Source organism: Macrobrachium rosenbergii, chromosome 18, assembly GCF_040412425.1.
Source record: "Macrobrachium rosenbergii isolate ZJJX-2024 chromosome 18, ASM4041242v1, whole genome shotgun sequence".
Classification (NCBI taxonomy): Eukaryota; Metazoa; Arthropoda; class Malacostraca; order Decapoda; family Palaemonidae; genus Macrobrachium; species Macrobrachium rosenbergii.
The window spans coordinates 10,147,429-10,168,245 of record NC_089758.1 but is presented as its reverse complement, the minus strand read 5'-3'; the positions used below and the strand labels follow the sequence as shown (position 1 = coordinate 10,168,245).

The window sequence follows — 20,817 nt, the reverse complement described above, 5'->3', positions numbered from 1 at the left end:
GCATCAGTCCATAAAATATCTGCCAAAACAAATTATGAAATAAGCCATCCAGTGAGTGTTAGAAACACCTGGAATGTTTATCAAAGAAACAGACCCAGAATATGGATTAAGCTGAGAATATCCTATCCTTTCAATTTTTTTTAAGCCATCAAATCTTACTTTTCAAATGTAAGTGACTTTTGTCTGCTGGCTTTGACAATGGGATGCTAGTGGTTCATTAGGAGCAACAAACAGCATTTGCTTGTGATTTATTGCCAGAATTGCTGGATAACAGGATAATCATCCACATTTCCAAGATAATAATAAACAGCTTTCCAGGCAACTTCAGATGACATGCTAAAAAATTACTTTCAGGACTTCGAGACCCTATTTACAAATATGCAGTAGAAAATTTCAAATACTGTGATGCTAAAATATACAGCATTACATAAAACTGTACAAGGTTTGCACTAAATAAGTAGTTCCTATTTTGAGGCTTTGTATGGTAGCTATAAAAACAAGGGATTTCTAGTTTTTTACTTGACAGAAAATACAAATAACTGATGATACTTATTAACTTTGATAAGGACCTCTTCATTAGAAGAGAGATATCAGTGAGGCACAAAATTACAATTAGTACTTCAACATACCAGAGTAATCAATGTATAGCAAGGCTCATGTAAATATTCATGGCTAGCTGGTTTAAGCAAAAGTGATTAGTCTAAGACAGTACAACCCAACATCATCAGAATTAAAAATACCAAACTGAAACTACAGGACAAGATACTTGTAAATTATTTTTTGCTCAATGGCTATTTGTGTTGGAGGACAGAAAAAGGCAACTCAACTCTATAATTACCTGTGATGCAAATGAAAACCTTCACTGAATTTTGAAATACTCACTGTGACAACATCAAAAATGGTTATAGGCAGCATTTCATCTACCTGCCCAAGGTCCTTTGTGAATCTGTTAAGAATCTGACCTGAGAAATAAAAACAACTCCTCAGCAATTATGAGTACTGTTTAGTTATTATTTAAAAATGAACAAAACTGGAGTGCATTTAACTGTGTTAGTTTTAAATATTAGGAATCTGTTAGTTTCCATAATCTTGGGACAATAAATGGGTAGAGCTTAAAGCCTTGAAACATGCCCCAATGAAAGTCAGTTATATTCCAGTTGATAAAAATACAGTATTCTGTTTAACCATTCTAAAGCCAAGAACAGTAGCATTTGAGTCTTAGCTTCAACAACAGGAGTACTTCCTTAAAAAAGTTATTCACATCCTCTCCTTCCAAAAACACTTGATTGCTAATCCCTTGTATGAATCAACCAAATATTAATTTCAAAATATACAGTGAAAGATCAGTTAAGTGCTTTGGCAAGGATTATCAACATATTGTAAGGAACATGTGAATCATACAAATTATTCATTAATACCATTTCATACATTAAGTGAACTAAATCACCAATTACAATTTTGTATTTTGCCTACAAAGTGAAGTCTGTATTTTGCCTACAAAGTGAAGTCTGATAATCATTTAAAGAACTGTACTGTGTGACCTGCCCTGTGTAACCACAGCCAGTACAAAGACAACTGATACCTTCTCTACTATCAATGTATTACTAAAGATGATACTGTACACTGGACATGTAAGGAATGGTACTGTTTTTAGCTTAATTATATAGTTTAACATTTTAAACTGTATAATTTATCAATTGACTTGATTATCATAAAATGGTCTTTATGAAATACACCTTTATACAGAAAGAAACTTCACATTTATTCAGCCCTGTCACTTCTACATGCCTGGAACACTGCATCTTATAAAGTACTACAGATATTGTGAACAAGCAATGAATAAAAAAAAATAATTTGACCGGTAGGTACAGCTCATTTACTTTCCCAGAGCTTACTACTTTGGTACAAGGGACAATTGAAAGAAAATTTAGCAAGGGACAATCAGATGAGACTATACAAAGATGAAAATCTAGTTCTCCAGAAGTGTGATGCTATTACTCAAATGAGGTATATCCAATACTCTGTAGACCCATTCCTTATGAAACTTTCCTCTAGAACTGATGTCTGTGACCAGCCTGAGGTGAGGCAGAATTTATTGTGAAATATTTTCAGTGTTTGTACAATGTAAAAACTTTTCCTCAACCAAAACCAAATATATATTTAGGCAGGACTATGATTGGAGTAGAAAACTTTCTGAATAGGATAATACCATCAGGTAAAAAAGTACTATTGTATATCTGAATTAGCCTTACTCTCAACTTGCTAAAAGATGTTGAGATCATTCTCAGTTCAGATTGTCAGTTAGACAATGCTGGCTTGGCATGGTCAGACTCATAACAAGGAAGTGTGGCCATGATTACCAGGAATATGTCTTGGGAGGCTGAGCACAGCCATCTCTCCAAACAACTAATTCAGTAAATTAACTACATGGAGCTAGAATATGTTAAAGAAGGCAAAATCCTCACTATATGTAATAACTAAGTGAGAGCAAATTTCATAGCAAAGACTCACAAATAAAACTTTTAATAACTTCCTTAAGTCAGAAGGCAAGTATGTTAGTACTGTCCTTTGTGTCGTGAATTGTATATCCATTACTTTACACTGAATGTACACTGAAGGATTCCAGAGTGCATGTAATACAAATATAGGTGAAAGGGGAAGAACATTATATGCAAGATGGGACTAAATATTACAATGAAAATGCAAAGCAACAGTAAAGCTTATACTAACCAGAAAATGACAAATTTTTAATTAATTTGTATTTTCCATAGCAAACAAACCTACATTTTAACGTCAGGATAAATCTTCTAACGCCAGCTGGAAACTGGTAAAAAAAAAACATAAAATTGTAAAACAAGGTATTGGTGGCAATTGGGTTTGGCTACTCAGGTGTGATAGGAGTAAAAAACCGACCTAACTTCACCCAAGAACGCCGTGACGTATCAGTTTCTTCCAGCCAAGGGAATCCATTGAGGGGTGGCCAGAAGTGGGCAATATACTGTACGTTAAGACCATAGGTTTGTTAGCTATGAAAAATTTCTCATTTGTTCATACGTGGAACAAACCTAGGTCTTAATGTTAGGACAGAATCACTTTTGGTGGGAGGAAAAGAAGTCTCGAACTGACTGGAGGTTCAGCACACCTGTTCTCATTTCTCGGTTAAGTAAAAGTAGAGAAAAGACGAAAGCCTCTGACTAGTCTAATACAGGATATTAAATGGTCAGTCTACTGTACTGGGCTAATATACATTTGTATAGGAACAATGTATAAATAGAAGTTAAAGAGCTATATTTGTTAAGACAACAAACTTACATTAGCCACCAATTCGTTTGTTGCCATTCCTCTCTCCCCTTGTTAGAGAGAGGAGGGGCTAGCTTCTGCAAGGAAAGATTAGTTTATTAAAAAACAGGAAGGTCCTCACTCACCTGTATCTAACCAGTTCCAGCTCATGATGGATCAATCTTCTTACTGCCTGCCAGTGGAAAAGAAGGGGAAAATAGAAAGAAAAAAGACCAGTCATCTCATTCACTCTCACTTTCATACCATCATCTTAGGTAAGATCCAAACTGTCCTGCTAGGGGCACTGGATGAGCTGCACAACTTGCTGAGCAGCCACCACTGGACCCGAGGAAAAAGTGTCCAAGCACCTGTGGAAAACATCCCTTAGACAGAAGGCTGTGAAGGTGGTTTGACGAAGCTAAGTGCCAGTCTTCAAAATCCTATGAACACATAAGTTCTTAAAGGCTAATGAAAGGCCTAAACCTCAAATATCATGTGCTCTTGCATGCACTGTGTTAGAATTAGAGGTTGCAAGTCCTTTTCAGATAACCACACAGCACCCTAACAGAACAAAGAGTAATTCATCTGGGTCATTGTCAACAAAATCTCCTAAGGATGGAATGGAAAAGGATTCAAATCTGTCATTATGAACTGAGGGATTTTGAGTTTTAGCTACGAATTCTGGGACAAATTCGAAGGCTACAGACCCCCAACCCCTCAAGTGTTTAACATTAGAAGAGAGACCATGGAGTTAGCCTATTCTCTTTGATGAAGCTAGAGCCAGCAAGAAGACCATTTTAAGGGCCAAGCCTCTGTCAGATGATTGCTGAGTGAAACTGCTTAGTACAGGCAGTCCCCGGTTAACGGCGTGCTCGGTTTACAGCGATCCGGTTTTTAGGTGCTTGTCTAGCGACGAAAATTGCCAATTTTCGGCGCCAAAAATCGCTGATTTCTGCTTATTGGCGCCGATAACCGAAAACCGGTGCTTTTTGGCGCTGATAACCCCCGAAAATCGCTGAAAAAGCGCCGAAATCGCTGATTTTCGGGTATCATCACACCCTCAGAAACGGAACCCCACCGATAACCGGGGACTGCCTGTACCAGAATCAGGTCCAAATTAGGAAGTTTTAGTTATGCAGGAGAACAAGACTGTTCAAAGCTTTTAAGAAGCATTGATATTTCCCAAGAGGAAGACAGGTCTACATCTTTTAGGTGTAGAACCAAACCCAAAGCAGCCCTATAACCCTTGATGGCAGACACAGAAAGACGTTTCTCCCTTCGGAGAAAAACCAGGAAATCCGCTATTTGCTGAACAGAAGTTCCGACTGGAGAGAGATCCTTCGATGACAACAATCACAGTGGATGGCCCATTTACCCTGGTACATGGCTGAGGAAGATCTTCTGAGGTAGCCAGGCAACTCTGTCGCTGCTCTGCAAGAAAAACCTCTTGCTAGCAGGAGATACTGGATAGTCTTTGGCCATGAAGAGATAGGGACCCTACTAACTAGTGATACCTCTCTACATGAGGTTGGCAAAGGTTGTGCCAAGGAGGGATCTCTCTGGGAACTGCTGACAGAAAGGTTAGCAGATCAGGGAACCATTAAGACATTACTCTGTTAGAACTTGATGGATCAGACAAAAGGGAGGGAAAGCATAAACTTCCAGACTGTCCCAGGGATGTTGAAGGGCGTCCTCTACCACGGCGAAGGAGCCTGGGACAACTGAACAGAAGACCTCCAGCTTTTTGTTGAACCTTGTTGCAAACTTATCTATCAATGGTCTTCCCCAAAGATGGAAGAGGCTGTCCGCTATCTCCTGACGTAATGACCACTCTGTCCCCAGGACCTGACCCAGATGACTCAGTTTGTTTGGCTACCACATTCCTCTTGCCCAGGATATACCTGGCTGAGAGGTCTACTGATTGGTCTGTCGCCCACTGGTGGAGAAGTACCGTCATCAAGTGAAGTTGGTGAGGGACTAGCTCCCTCATTTGTTTACATAAGCAACCACTGTAGTGTTGTCCAGCATCAGAACTACAGTGTTCTGATACGCAGAGGTGTGAAGAGAGCTGCTGAACCAGGAACAGTCAAGGCGGACGAGATGAGAACATGAACGGTATTTGCCGCTGCAGCTGCTGACTTATGGTCAGGGTATACCAAAGGCTGATGTGGCAACACAGGAACTGATGCTCTTGGTACAGCTAAGGGGAGATCAGCAGGGCTGGACAATAGACCACTGAAGGTTGGTACTCCTGGAAGGCCTAGAGAAGCTCAGATGCCAGCCATCTTTTGAGCCTCCGATCCTGGAATAGAACAAGACGGCCCCTCAAGGGTGGGGGGACCTCATCTTTGAGAGAGCAGGGGCAGCCAGAGAGATAATATCTCCTGACCCCTCTCCTGAAACTTCCAAAGTCGAAGCTATGGAAGAATGGGAAGGGGTAAAATCTTCCAAGGAAGAAGAAGCAACTGGAGGAAGATTGGGCATAGAAGAGCAACCAGAAGGAGACTGAGAAGCAGCTGTTGTTGAAGGAGGAAACCCCTTCCAAGATGGTACCTCCTTCCTCCTCTGATGCTTCTTGGCAAAAATCCTCCACTGCTCAGGAGTCCAAGAACGACATTCAGAACATGGATTAGTAAAGTTACACACATTAGCTTTGTATCTGCTACAAGTAGAATGGGGGTCACTCTTAAATGAAGCCAAAAAATGTGGACAGGGGAAGCCACCAAGCCCAGGACATTTTCTCTGAGGCTTAGGCATAGGATGCTGGGATGAATTATAGGTTTGCATGTTCAAATGCAACACAAAAACACACAATAAAAGCACTAATGCACAATCACACAGAATAGCACTACAAAAGGCAAATCAAAGAAGAAAAACGGGCAGGAAAACACCGGCTTCTGGAAAGATGGGTGGTAATATGTCCTCCTAGTAAGGCGGTAAGGAAGAATCTGATATGTCACGGTGTTCTTGAGTGAAGGTAGGTCGGTTGTTTCCTCCTATCTCACCCGAGTAACCAAACCCATTGCCACCAGTACCTTGTTCTACAATTCTGTATGTATTTTTTACCAGTTTCCAGCTGGCGCTAGAAGATTTATCCTAATATTAAGACCTAGGTTTGTTCTGCTTATGAACAAAAATTACTTAAGAGGAGTATCTTTCACACTTTGGATGAGCATTATCATCTTCAGACGAATTCTTAGTTCTGAACTGTTACTTTTCAGCAATTCTTTGTACCTCATATGGATACTGTTTCATGGATAAAACACCATATAAGAAATGTAATAATACTTATCAACTTAGCCTTTACAGAAGACTGGTTTTTGAGAAAATGCTTAGCTGAGGAATTATATCTTTTTATGATAATCTACTAAAATAAATGGTTGGCATTAATTTAAAGATTACAATCATACAGTATACTTCCTATTACCAAAATCACAGTAAAACTTAGCAGAGGACCAGGAATCAATGAATTTTTCTATAATAAAACAGAAAAATTATTATAATAAATGTAAGCCTAATCTACTCAGAATTTTAGAGCATCCTGTTTTGTTTTTTTTTAATTTGCTTGGTGCCCTATATTTTCCATGCCTATATATCCAGCCCACCTTTTAGATTCTGTAAATCTCCTTAGATTTCTTTACTTCTGCAATTTTCAATTACTGTCAAGATTTGACTTCAAATAGATTAAAAAAATGACACATTGCAGAATTTTGTTCAAGGTGAGGAAAGTAAAAATGATCCCTGCTGTAAGAATATATGAATTCTAATTGTTGTCTGATATACTGCTGTGTTAATGTGGCACCTATATTTATTTTAAATAGTGTACTTTATCAAAACCTGGCCAATAAAAAGAATATACAGTAATGTACCATCTAAATTATGTCAGAAAGTTCACTTTCTGCTTGGCAGAGCACATTGTCAATTTTAATTTTATATTATTTTTAACTCTGAATTACCTAAAATAATTATGCATTTGCCATGTTCTACTTTCATCATAAACATTTACTTGCTTGTTTCTGGTCAGCAATAAGACTAATGACTTGCACCTGCATCACAAACAAATGTTCTTTTAGAAAAGCATACTTTTATTAGCAAAATCACTAATAAGCATCAACACTATGGCATGTTTGAAACAAAAATTACGTTTCTCTTCTATTAATGTCACTATTAATGCACAGGCTAATGAAGTATGTAACCTAATACCACCAACTAGCCCTGGAAAGATGAAACAAATCACAGAAGGGTAAATCTGGGGCTAAACCCAAATGAATATGTTACACCTGCCCAAGAATGGAAAATGGAGTCAGAAAAAGTCCTTATAGTTTTTCTTTCATGCGTTATTCATATGTTCTTATTAACTATTTTCCTAAGGATATAGCCCAACACCACTTCTTACAATTCGGAGCAGAACAGGCAGAATCCATCAGAAATGTTACTTCAAATAATGACCATGCTCTTCAAAATTAGAGTTCCGTTATGCTCCATCTAGAAATAATTTAGCATAGTTAATGCTTTTTAATTTTACCATTAAATATACAATGGTGCGTGGGTGCGAATATAAAGCTTCTTGCCCAAGATTTAACCTTTAAGCAGAACTCCCCCAAAAATATTAAAACACCACACCTTTGGAAAGCATTTAAATTCTAAAGTTGGCCATAAATCTACATGACTGGCATGGCATGGGGTTTATCTCTCCCCTGGCCCCACCTCACAGGGACTGGCACATACACTCCAATCTGCTCAAGAATTGCCCACCCACACACTAAGGACTTAATCTAAGAATATCTTAAGAGCACATGAACTGCAGTGAGCTTACTATTAAGTAGTTTAAGCAGTCTACTATCCTGACTTAACTCGTTGTGATAATGGTCAAAGTAAAAGAGAGTGCAATAATAATAACACTCTTGTAAAAGGAAGATGACCATGGAATTTGCAAGAATAAACATACATTATAGGTAAAGACAAAGCTGAGCAAGGAAAGTTTTCTTAATTCCTTACTGACATCATTGAAGAAATTAAAGGAAAACTACCAACATGAATACATAAACTATTTGATGGCAGATGTTTCATCCCATATTTTTGTAATCATGAAAAATAATTCAATAATGAATAATAATTTCTTACTAATTTACTTTTTTATCTGCATTTTCTTTTACTTCTCTATATTTTAGAACATCCTACTCTTTGGAAAATTCCTTAATATGTTAATGGGCTTTCCGGTTTTTCCTTGTGTGCATGGTTGTGTTGAAAAATTAGTATCATTACCATTACTGTACAGTACATATTACTGACCTGGAAATATATTTGGTCTTAACTTATGTAAACATTAGCCCTTAGCATATTATCTCATACATCATAAAATGGTGTAATAGTTTTTCAGTATATTAAAATATAAAATTAGTTATAACCATTTCACTGTTATAAATAAAATAATTCAGCTAGTATTTTGCTTTTATCACTAAATTACTTTCAACTATCCACGTAGTTTTGTATTAATTTTTATAAAGCCTATTTTTTGCAGAGCCTTTACCGCAGTTCTCAGCTAGAGATCAATAATTTCAAGGAAAATGTTAAATTAGGAGGTTCTTCCTCTATGCACAGCCACTAGTATAAAATACCAGAAATCTTAACATGCCTGATGGGATGACAGAGCATGGCAGTCTTATAAAAACTGGCACTGATAGATTACACAAATGTTAAAGAGTACAGTAACCGTTTTGCACAAACTTCTAAAAAATCAGCATGCCAGTTGTGCAGGTGTATGGCCAGCTTAAGAATTGTGAACCTTATCAGAGAAAACTCATGTAGCTTATTATGCAAATGATATATCAGGCAACTAACATAAATTTACAGATAAGCCAAATTATTCACCCTGAAAAAAATATGCAGTCAATCTGGATACTGCCAGCTACGTCTTAATTACAGTGAAATATTAGATGTAAATTTTTCATGTATGATAAAATAAAACTGATTTCCACTTAATAATGGTGTCTTTATGACAGGTGAAACTCGAATATCATAAAATCTCAGAAAACTTATGACATAACCTTTTACATGTTAAAAGTATCTACTGTAGTTTATGACAACTATGACTGGCTTATCATAACTATTTTGAAAAATATTTCTTTTTGTAAATATTTCTTTTTCTCATATTACAAGAAAAAGGCAATTTACACAATACTTGCTCATAGATAGTGATTCTGATATAATTAATAAATGCAGAGCTGACAATATCCATATGTATTGTAAGCAATGCTGCCATCCTTGAATAAACCCAGCACCCAAATAAATCTTCCACCAAAAACAATCCATAAATTATCTTACAGTCTGAAAATCAAATATGGTTCCTGGAAGCAATTCATCAATTTGCCCAATGTCTTTAGAGAATCGATTCAGTGTCTGGCCTGTGAATTTGAAAACATGTATCATATTCAAAGAAATTAGCATAATGGTTTCTGTACAGTCGGACACTTGGTCTCACCTGATATTGGAAATTGAGATAAACTGTAAACGACATGCAACTGGACAGGGACAAATATGGGATTTTCAGAATAATTAGTCTTCATGTGCTTAACAAAAAAACATTATACAGAATACAATACTATGAAGATATATAACGTAAATTATTATTTACATAAGCACGAACAAATTATAGAACTCTCATAATTCACACTGCATTAAAATGGGCATCTGCTGAAACCGGTCAAGACTTTTGAGTTTCACGCACCGAATTTGACAATTCATCACTCAGCAAAATTCAAGATCTAAGGGTTTTTTATTGTAATGATCTTTGGTTAAAAATGCCAAACCACTATGTATATAGATCTTGGCATATATTTAATATGATACTGCTGTATTAATGCAAAACATAGGGACTATGTTTTGCATTAATTTATAATTTCTCCCTTCACATTACAAGAGAAATGCATTACAAAAAACAAACATGACGAAAAATACATTTACTGCACTATACATCTAGAAGAAGCTGTAAGAAAATACAAATTCTATATTCAAACATCCCAGCAATTAAAATTTGAGCTTAAACAGGGGACAAAACTTGAATTACACACCCAATATACAAACATTAAAATTGTAAGTTTTGGAGTGCAAGATGATCTGATGGTTTTCTTGTTCCTATGGGTCTTTTCAAAATACAGTAACCTTTGGCAATTTGCATTACTGTCATCTGCTAAACTGTTAATAGTATGGAGAAGGCATTTTGTTCTTTCTTTAGCACAGATTGCAGCAATGACAAAGGCAGTCTATCAAACATTTTCAAACATCCCTCACCCATTCTCTTTCTAATAAGTGCTTATGGCAAGGGGGAATTTTAAAAACCTCTTCACATGATGTGTTACCTTCTTTTATTGTATTTTATCCTGCTAAGAACAACTCTCTCATAGATTTCCTTATGTATACAATAGTGCCTCACACTTTTATTTCAAATTACTACCAGCTGTCAATTTGAACTTGGAAGGTACACAAAGAGTTTTCAACACAATATTCCTGCTTATAATAATAATAATTCATTACAGTAGTGTGATCTCAGTAACAATTAACAGATCTTACTCAGAAAATATGTCTTTTAAGACTAACATTATTTTAGACAGACTGACTTCTTTTGAAGGAACTTAGTAAGGCTCCCATAACCACCCTTAAGGGTTACTGGTCTACAGGGGAATTAGGAATACATGATTCTCCCATTTAATTTTATATATGTTCCAAAAATAATATACCTTATCCTTTGAGTATATATCCAATGCATTTCTCTTTTTACCCTGGGTTTTGGTGTTTGTTGATGGAACAGAACTACCCAACAAAGTCATACTCATCCAACCCTTTGCTAAATCTTCATTAGGTAAGGTGTGTTGTTGGTCTAGATGGATATATTCTTTACATATGTTCATAATTCAGGAAGAGCCTGTAATACCATTTGAGAGTGCTGGTGCCACTACCTTAGCTTTCTTGCTTATACTGATGCTTATATAGATATTCCTTTTTAATTACTGGTATTTTAATCTGTGGAGGGTTGCTTTGCAGGCTGTGGAGGGTTGCTCAAATTCTTGTGTAATAATACCATTCCCTTTTAAATGGCACTTTCCTCAATCTGCACGACTCTAAAAACTCTGATTACTAAGTCGTAGAAGACTCATAAAACTGTTTATCCATTAAATTAAAAGTGCATAAGTTGGTGTAATAATGGGTGGAAATTAGAAATCTCTTGTGAAGATGTTCATGATTAAAGTGAATTCTTTTGACAAATACTTGAACACTACATCTGACTCATGCCTTTGAATACCCAGGCAGAACATCAACATGAAATTGTTACCTCAGGCTGCTTTATATGCCTCATAAGCCATGGACTTTGCAATGGTTGTACTGTACATGGTACTGTACTTTTACAAATGAAAAGGAGATATAAGTCCACTTCTTAAGTCCCAACCTCACATGGTCCTTTAATTAATGAGGATATCTCAAAACCTTCATGGAATTATTTTGGTATGACGAGGTCAACTAATTTATGTGCAATATCTGAGATATACAACTGATAGGGACAATATTTTCTATAAATTCTATTGTGACACATGCCAAGCCATATAATCTTTATCCAAACAGCAAATTAATGTCTATCCCGGATTTATTCTTCTTCTTGACAAGAGAAGTTACATCCTTGATGAGGAGACTTACAGCAAAGTCCCCATATTCTCAATGTAAATATAAACTTTCAGCAAAAAGACTGGTTGCCCTTAATTTGGATGAAAAGTATACCTAGTCCAATTCTGACATTTCTTGGACACTCAATGACAACTTTTATAGCTCTCATTATGGCATCCAACATTTACCCTAAAGTTTACTACCCAAGAAGGATTTAATAACATCATATATGAGCCATGCCTCAATATCTTAAATTTGGGCCACTATTTCTGCCCACAGGTCCTCCACTTACAGCAGGGGGTCTGTTCCAATGCCGTGCTGTAAGTTGATTACCGCTGTAAGTTGGTGTCGCCGTTATCGGTGCTTTAATGGCACTTATGGTGCCGTAATTTGATGTTGCATCAAGTTACAGAGCCGTTAACTTGATGCCAACATGGTTAATAGCATGTGATTTCTCTCCTTACTTTATGATTTGTAAAATGTAGTGATGACTTTGTAAAAAGGGAGAGTAATTATGTAATTTTTAGTACAGCTTACTTTGAATTGATTTCTATCTTACAAAATACACCCTTACTTGCTTACCTGAGGAACTGACTGCCTCAAGGGAAAAAAAAAAAAAAAAAAAAAAAAAAAAAAAAAAAGGAATTTTTTGCCATGAGAAAGGTCAGTTTTAATGTCTACAACTTTCCTTTACGCAACTAATAATTTAATAATTTACCTCCTTCAGAGAATCATCATATTTTTTTATGTATGCATAAAGCTTACTTGGGTTCAAGTTTGCATGTTCCTTGAATTATTCTGGAGTACTTATGCATCATGCCCCCTTAAGAATATTGAAAGTGATTCTGGCTGACAACAAATTGCACACAGATGTGTCATCTTTTCAATTACATTAATTTTTAATCTTTTTAGATATATTCCAGCTACTGATATGTTTTTGATGTTGACAAATACATTTTAATAGGCTTCAATGGCTCATTAAAATGAATACAGTATGTAAGTCTAAATATTGACTTCTAAGAACTAACCTCTTTCCTTTGCTAAAAATACAATATTTTGAGATTGTGTTCCATAGCTGTTTGAAAAGGTTTATTACATCATTTTAACATATGCTGAGATATTACATAAATAAGCAATTCATATGAAGTTGATGAATAACATAATTACTTTACACATCCCTAATCAAATGCTGGTAAGATCCCATTAGGTAACTTGAAGCCTAACTCTTGACACCTATCATTCTCATATATAACCAACAGACACTGCATAAAATTCCCTGGAATAACTTAAATATAAGAAGGCAAGGCCAGTGGCCAGATCTGCTAATCTCCTAGGAGCAAAAATTAAACTAAGCTCTAGGTGCAAAATTAATATTTCTATTATTGAGGCAAATCGTCTTCTGCTACTCATTCTTCTACTTCATTCCAAACACAGAATGAATGCAGATAAAGAAAAAATACAATAAACTATAATGTTATTTGAAAAATAAAGGGTACGAGCATTCTCATGCAGTTACAAAATTTTGAATTCTTACTTCAACAAAATCCCACATTGTTCCTGGTAAAAAATCATCTATCTGGCCAATATCCTTTGCGAACCGGTTAAGTATCTGACCTAAATATAGCAAAATCCAATTAACTTTCAATATATATAAGGGCAAGCTTTTTGGTTCATAACAAGCTCTCCTTATCTTTTGCAGTTATCTTAAGGAGAATTTATTCTACAGGTACATCACTAATGTAACTCATAATACAGTACAATAAACAGTCTTAAAAGGTGATGTTCCTTCCAAATTTAGGTAAAAATCTTAGTTTTCATAAAAAATGAGTTTCAAGAAAGCAGACATAAATATGACTCAAATATCTGAAAAAAAAATAAAATAAAAAACATTTCCAGTTCCAAAATTAGTGTAGAGAAAAACAGTAAAAGAAAATTGTTTGCATGAGCAGTGGTGCTCCATCTGATGGTTAGTAAAGAGAGAGAGAAAAAAAAAACTGAATTTTCCAGAGTTATAACCAAAATAATACCTGAACAAATTTTCTCCAAATATCATTACTGGCAGTCCCCGGTTATTGGCGGGGGGCTCCGTTCCGACGGCGTGACGATAAGCGAAAATCACCGATAACCGGAGATCGACTCCTCTGTTAGGTATGTATTGTTGCCAATACCCGATTATCGGTGTCGATAAGTGGACATCGGCACATACCTGTGCCAAAAATTGCTGTTTTCATCGCTAGACAAGCGCCGTAAAACTGGATTGCCGATAACCGGAGACTGTCTGTTGTACAATATATATAGTAACAACAATATACAAAAAATTGGATGTAAAGTCTTTGCATGATAAGGAAAAAAAGTACTTTGCCCTGATACAACCAACACACCTGCTAACATTTAAATCAAGAAAAATATATATATAAAGTACTTACCAACAGGATGTGTATCAAAAAATTTGATAGGCACCCTAATCACAGACTTGAACATACGGTTGTGCAATGTTCGAGATGCAGTCATGCACATGACAAAGAAAAGGATTGTACGTCCCAGGGACAGGAAGAACAACCCAGCTATCATACCTGAACAGTAAAAATTGGAGGTTACTCTACTTCTCAGCAACGTCATTCTATTCATGACTGGAACTGTCATAGTTAAACTATAAAGACTGTGAAGTCCAAATTTATATTTCAACTTCAATGCAATATTTTCATGCTAAAAACAAATAAAAAATATTTAAATAAATGCTTAATTATTCCATAATTTTTTAATAATGTTGGATTATGCCACTTAAGCACACATTCTGACACAAAAACCTGGATTCAATACTCTGCAATGAATTATATATCCATCTGACTGCACCATAAGAAAGCCTTACACTTCCGTACTTAAGAATTTCAATTTAAATTTTCACTTACAAAGTATTCATGTAAAGAAATGTCTTAAAAATGGAGTAGAATCTTACCAGTGTATACATAAACATTGGTCATTGTATCTAAATAACCCTTGGGGATAGGAGCATCTTCATAAGAAAAAGCTGAATCATTACCACTGTAATGAAGCTCTGTCTCATTGCCATTAATCACCAACTGGCCTCGTTTCTGTTCACCATTAGCCCTGCAAAAACAAACTTACAGATACTTGAGTAAGCCAGTGTCCTAAAACTCAAGGTGCGCACATTCAAAACTTCATACTGTATATGCTATTCAATGTGAGAATAAGTTTCCGTTTTCTACCATCTGAATTTTTAAGTACAGGGATTAAACACAGAGTATTTACATAACTGCAATTTAATAAAATATAGTTTGTTTGAAAAAATTTTTCGTGCAAACCCATCAACAAATAATTAACCTTATTTGCATTGTTGAATTCACCCAGGCATGCATCATTTTGTCTTGAAGACAGAAGCAGTACAGCTAGAATGACTGCTCACGCATGCATGTCTCTCATTTATTGGCAGGTATTAACTACATTTCTCATTCCTTTCCCATGAAATGATTGTGACACTGAGAAAGAAGGGTTGGGGTGGGTAATTCTTTCTGATTAATATATATGAAAAAATGATTTTGTTATATAAATGGTTTCATGATGTCACTATTGTAATTAATGAGAACCACTTCTTAGGCAGGAGGTTGAGAAGTTATAAGTTATAACTTCAATACAGGTACATTGAGTATAATAGTAAAGGAGAATCTGAGGACAGTTCATATCAAGAAACAACTGTCAACAAAAATCTCATGGGATACTGTGAGAGGTAAAGCCTTGAGAAAGACATAATAGGTTGTACTTTGTGATATATCAGCAACACACAGAGTTAACAAATCTTTCACATGTGATGCAAAAACTTATAATCTAAGAAAATCTTGTTTCTTGTGGATGGATGGGGCATGAATAACTCCATAACCTTGTGCCTAATTTTTCACAAGTACTGTTAGCACAGGTAAGCCTGACAGCTCTGCAAACCTGCATTTAGGATGATTTTGCATTCAACATTTTCTCTCTCTTGATTTGTGGACAGGAAAAATCTACAGCCATTCACATTCAAAAGTCTTGTTCTGTTCAGAAGTGACGGAAAGCTATCACTAGGCAAAGGAGGTGGCTCTGTAGATAGGGACACAATAATGCTGGGCTTACAAATGGGTAGGGGTACAATCTTGACTACTGGCTGTCTAAACCTTGGCAATGAGTCATAAGCAAGTGATCTGCCTAATAGAGATGAACCTCCAGAGAAGGTGATAGTCCAACAAAGCAGGTAGCTTGTTCTCACAATTTAATGACAAGACAGCTAACGGGAAAGCTGACTTGAGGAAGATGAAGTAATGACCTTTAAATCAACTAATAGGCTACCTAGGTAACAGCTGAAAAGATACAAAAAGGTGCCCATAGAAGCCAGGATTGTCCTACGAGGAAGCCCTTACAAGAGGTACTGGAAGTCATCCGAGGTCCGCACAGTAACTTCCAATTGGCAGAGTTAAAGTATTTTAGATAGCACCATTCTGTATCCCTTAAATGCGAATACTGACAGCTTTTTCTTAAGGCACAGAATGCTGAACAAGTCTTCTGCCACAAGAAAAAAAAAAAAAGGCTTTGAGTCTGGTTCCTTGAGTATGTGGTTGCAAAGTCTAGAACACCACAAATAACTGATAAAAAAAGAAATGCCATCAATCCCACCAAACTGATGTACCATTTCATGGCTACTTCTGACCAAATCTCTATCACCCACTAACCAAGAATGGATGCTTCTTTGCCATATGCCAATGCAACCACATAAAGAGAGGTAGTTTCAGAGCTCTCAGTACAAGAAGACCAGCATCTGTCAGGTACCTGGGGTCATTCCATTACTGAAGAACTAACAGGAATAATTTTTGAGATGATGATAGGGTGGGCATCTTTTAAAAGCTGTTATGTGTTAGTGTGGTATTCTTCGTTAATTTGACGACTTCCGCATTCTTTCTACCTTCATGAGTCGGAATAACAAAACCACACATCTCATGTTAATGCATTTTAATGCCCAACTAACTACAGAGTCTACAGTGTCTCGCCAACGAGGACAGGTTTATTTACATTTTGGTATGCGATGATCTAACATCTCATTTGCTGATGCCAGGTGCAAATTTAAATTTAAACAAATTATAAAGGAAACAAAACTAAGAATCACTTGTTTAGACTAGTATTTTCACATAGTCACCCAGTACCTTCAAAGTTTCAATCATACAGATTTCATCCAGTCTCTCCTAGGAAGACAGGTGCCTAAGAGAGGCTACCACTTCTCGGATGTTGTTGATACTCCAGGACAACCAAAGGGAGTCAAGATCATGTTATCAGGGAGTTGACCACTGCCTCCAGAATATTGCTTGTGTAGATGGAAACAAACTGATTTCCTCCAGGTGCACTGATGACTCGGGCATTAGCCAAAATTGCATGAAATAACCCATTCTTGCAGAAGTCCAAATGTTATCTTACAACTAATCAGTCATCCTGAGACATCTGCAACCTGAAGCTGGATGCATGAATCCAGGTTTCTGCTACAGTGAACACATGGTTTGAAACCTGTGGAGTAATTGCTAGGCAAAACACACATGGAACAGTACTGAAACGTAGAAGAAAGCATTTTCAATGTCCATGAATACCACACTGACCTCTTGCTTCCATGCTTAACATGAGGGGCTGCAGGAACTCATCCAGTAAATGATTACTACTCCTACTCCCTGTAGAGATGGAGACTAAATTGAGGATTTACACCTCTTCCGCATTCAAAATGTCAACAGTTTCTACAACCAATGACTTCTCATACCTAGTTTTGCCCAGATGGCAATGGCCAGGATTTATACAGGAACCTTTCCATCTCAGAATGTGACAGGGAGGCTGACAATGAACGTTGTATTGCCATCCTGGCAATACAAGCTACTGAAAGAACTTGAGGGATCTAAGATTCAGCATGTTGAAGGTATTAGAGGCATTCATCAGGCAACTACAGGCTCTAGAAGTACTTTTGTCTTCCAAACAGAGCTTACCATAGGCAAGTATGGTTTCAGTTTCTGCGGAGAGAAATAGCCCAGAAGTCTTGCTGTCTATATTGAATAAACTCCTCTGGTCTTGGCTCTGCAGCAATAGCTTCTTTTTACGATCAATGGACTCACTAAAGTGTGAAAACCTTTCAGTTTGAGACTATAATTGCCAAAAAATAAGTCTCCTCCTGCACTGTCTTTGCTGCTTCCTCAACTACTTCAGTGGAACATTCCTAGTGATCAAAATACTGAGACCATTTTAAATGAGCCATCTTTGGGAGTGACTGAGGCAGCAGAAGACAAGGTGACAAGAGTAGTTGGAAAAGAGCCTCCTACTTTCTGAATGGGGGCATAAGCCCTACAGAGCTCACAGGCTGACTGCAGAGAACATTTCTTCTCAAGTTGGCTGGGAAAGGCTGATCCAGAATAGGACATTATATTCCTAGAGGATATAGCAAGGGACAATGAAGATGAGTGGCATGAAATGTGTCAGTTTTTCCAAACATATGTTATGACCTCAATTGGGCTGCTGTCAAAATCCTTCCTTTTCAACACGGGTGTTAGAAACCCATTCACAATCACCAAAGAATCCCAAATGTCTGAAGTGAAGATCTGTGACTATGACAACAATCCCTGTCAACTAGAAGGGAACATCATGAGTAACTTGAGCGAGTTCCCCTTTGAAAGCCACAATCCCTGGGGGATGAGTCCTTGAAAAAACTTGATACAGACGAGTGTACCTCTGCACCACACATTACATGCAAACCAAGTAGGGGCAGTAACAATGGGTGGAACAGTGCCAACCAAAGCAAAAGCAGACACAAAGTATTTGTCCATGCCATAGTAACAAGTGCCAGAGCAGACAAAGACATCAGCTGACCAAGAGAGCAGCTAACAAAACAGCCAGAGAAGCAGGAACTGTTGCAGCAGTGGAAGCATCAAGCAAAACCGCATAGCAGTTATAAACTAATGGCAAAATATCACTGGAAAGGCATGAGTCATGCAGCACCCAAAGGTAATAGTGGAACAAACCTAGCAAATGCCACCAGGACAGCAAGCACAGTATGTAGTGCTAAAGCTGAATATGCTGCAACAAGAGTAGTTTCTGAAACAACAAACTTAGCTTGTGAAACATGTATAATATGCCATACAGAAGCCATATGTGCATAACAGGTGCAGCAGTTGCTGCCAGTACAGCTGGCAGAGAAGGAACTGTATATGCAATAAGAGGTGAGTTGGCTATCAGTGGAACAACAAGCAGTCCAGAGCCTGCATGTGTAGGAACAGGTGAAGAAGAGACTTCCAGAACAGCAGGCAGCACAGTGACTGAATGTACAGGAACAAACAGAGCAGTTCCTATCAGTGCAACAGGAGCAAGAGCTACATAAGCCCCAACAGGTTTAACAACTGCTGGAACAGCAGGCAATCCAGGAGCTGCATGTGAATGAACTCGTGCTACAGCAGGTAGACCAGGGGCTGTATGTGCAAGAACAACTGAAGAAGCAAGCAATTCAGGAGCTGCATGTATATGAACAGATGAAGCAGCAGCTTTCCCAGCGACAGGCAATGTGCAGAAAGAAGTTAAGAAGTAGCTACCAGAACAGCAAAAGCAACAGGCAGTCCCAGAAGCACCACACACTGAACAAGCAGGCACATCAGGGATTCCAAGATCTGTATGTGTAGGAACAGGTGGAACAGAAGCTACCAGAAAGCCAGAACAGGTGAAATGGCAGGTAACAGAGCAGCAGGCAGACCAGGAACTAAAATGTGGGTACAGATAAAGCAGCACCTGATGGAATAGCAGGCAGTACAGGAGCTGTACATATAGGTAAAGATGAAGCAACAGCTTCCATAACAGTTACAGCAAACAATTCAGGGCTTGTGATAAGGCTGAGGCTTGGTCACAATAACAGAGCTGAAGCCAGAAATGGTCACTAATACAGCAGTAACATCACTGACGCAGTAGCAACAGCAGCACTGGAGGTCAAAAGAGTGACAGCAATAGCAGTGGTCAAAAGAGATGCAACAACAAAATGAATACCAGGCCTGGTTATTAGTACAGCAATAACAGCTCATCGCACGAGCAGGAACAGAGAGCAGTGAGACCAGTCATCAGTGCAACAGAAGCAGAGGGAGAATCAAGAGCAGCTGTAGTAGTGAAAGAGTTGGACTGGTCATCAGTGTAGCAGGAACAGCATGAGTGGTCAGGGAAGGCACTACACAAATGACAAACACTAGTACTGTATGTATACATAACATAAGTGGAAATAAGAACACTCTTATGCTGCTGACAATGAGAAATCAATACCAATACTAATTATGGGAAATGGAACCAGATGTAAATGATATATGATACATGTGTTAATAAGACTCAGAATTGTGAAAGAATGAGAGGGGCAATCACTGCCTAACAATGGGTCTGATGCTTGCATATGTGAACAGCAATTTTTTGCTATTGCGCTTCTTGTCTTAACGACATCAGAAGAGGCACACCTAGTGGAATTCTGTTCTTCAAATACGGCCAATCATGACTGATGTGGTTATCAAATAACCACTACTTATCAAATAACCACTACATTTGTTCACAGTAAACCAATCATTTTGCACCCAATTTGCAGTGGCAATGTCCCCAAACATGCTCAATCTGAAGTCTTCATGACAAAAGAAACAAAAGAATACAAATTCAACAGATGTAGTCTTCTGGGATATGGGAAGCTACCCTGTATGGGTAATGAATCTCTGCTTCTGTATTATCTGACAAAGAAAGTAGAAACTGCTCAACTATTCACAGCACACCATGAAAATAAACTGGACACCTGAACCATTTTCTCACATATCTATTGATTTTCAAGGGAGTTCTCTTAACTATTACAGTACAGCATAT

At 37.4% G+C, this 20,817-nt stretch overlaps 1 protein-coding gene across 9 annotated transcripts in view; it reads right to left on the bottom strand.

The window, feature by feature from the left end:
* Positions 1–20,817, bottom strand: part of LOC136848092 (ATP-binding cassette sub-family C member 4-like) — a 179,253-nt gene that overhangs the window by 28,284 nt on the left and 130,152 nt on the right. For 5 of the 9 annotated variants that reach the window (XM_067120277.1, XM_067120281.1, XM_067120280.1 and 2 more), the window contains 3 exons: positions 14,891–15,042; positions 14,361–14,507; positions 883–962 (listed from right to left, as the gene is read on the bottom strand). In XM_067120277.1, the coding sequence (XP_066976378.1) occupies positions 883–962; positions 14,361–14,507; positions 14,891–15,042 (379 nt within the window). Of the gene's footprint in view, positions 1–882; positions 963–9,603; positions 9,684–13,468; positions 13,549–14,360; positions 14,508–14,890; positions 15,043–20,817 lie in introns of all 9 variants that reach the window. The other 4 variants (XM_067120278.1, XM_067120283.1, XM_067120279.1 and 1 more) reach the window with 2 other exon arrangements.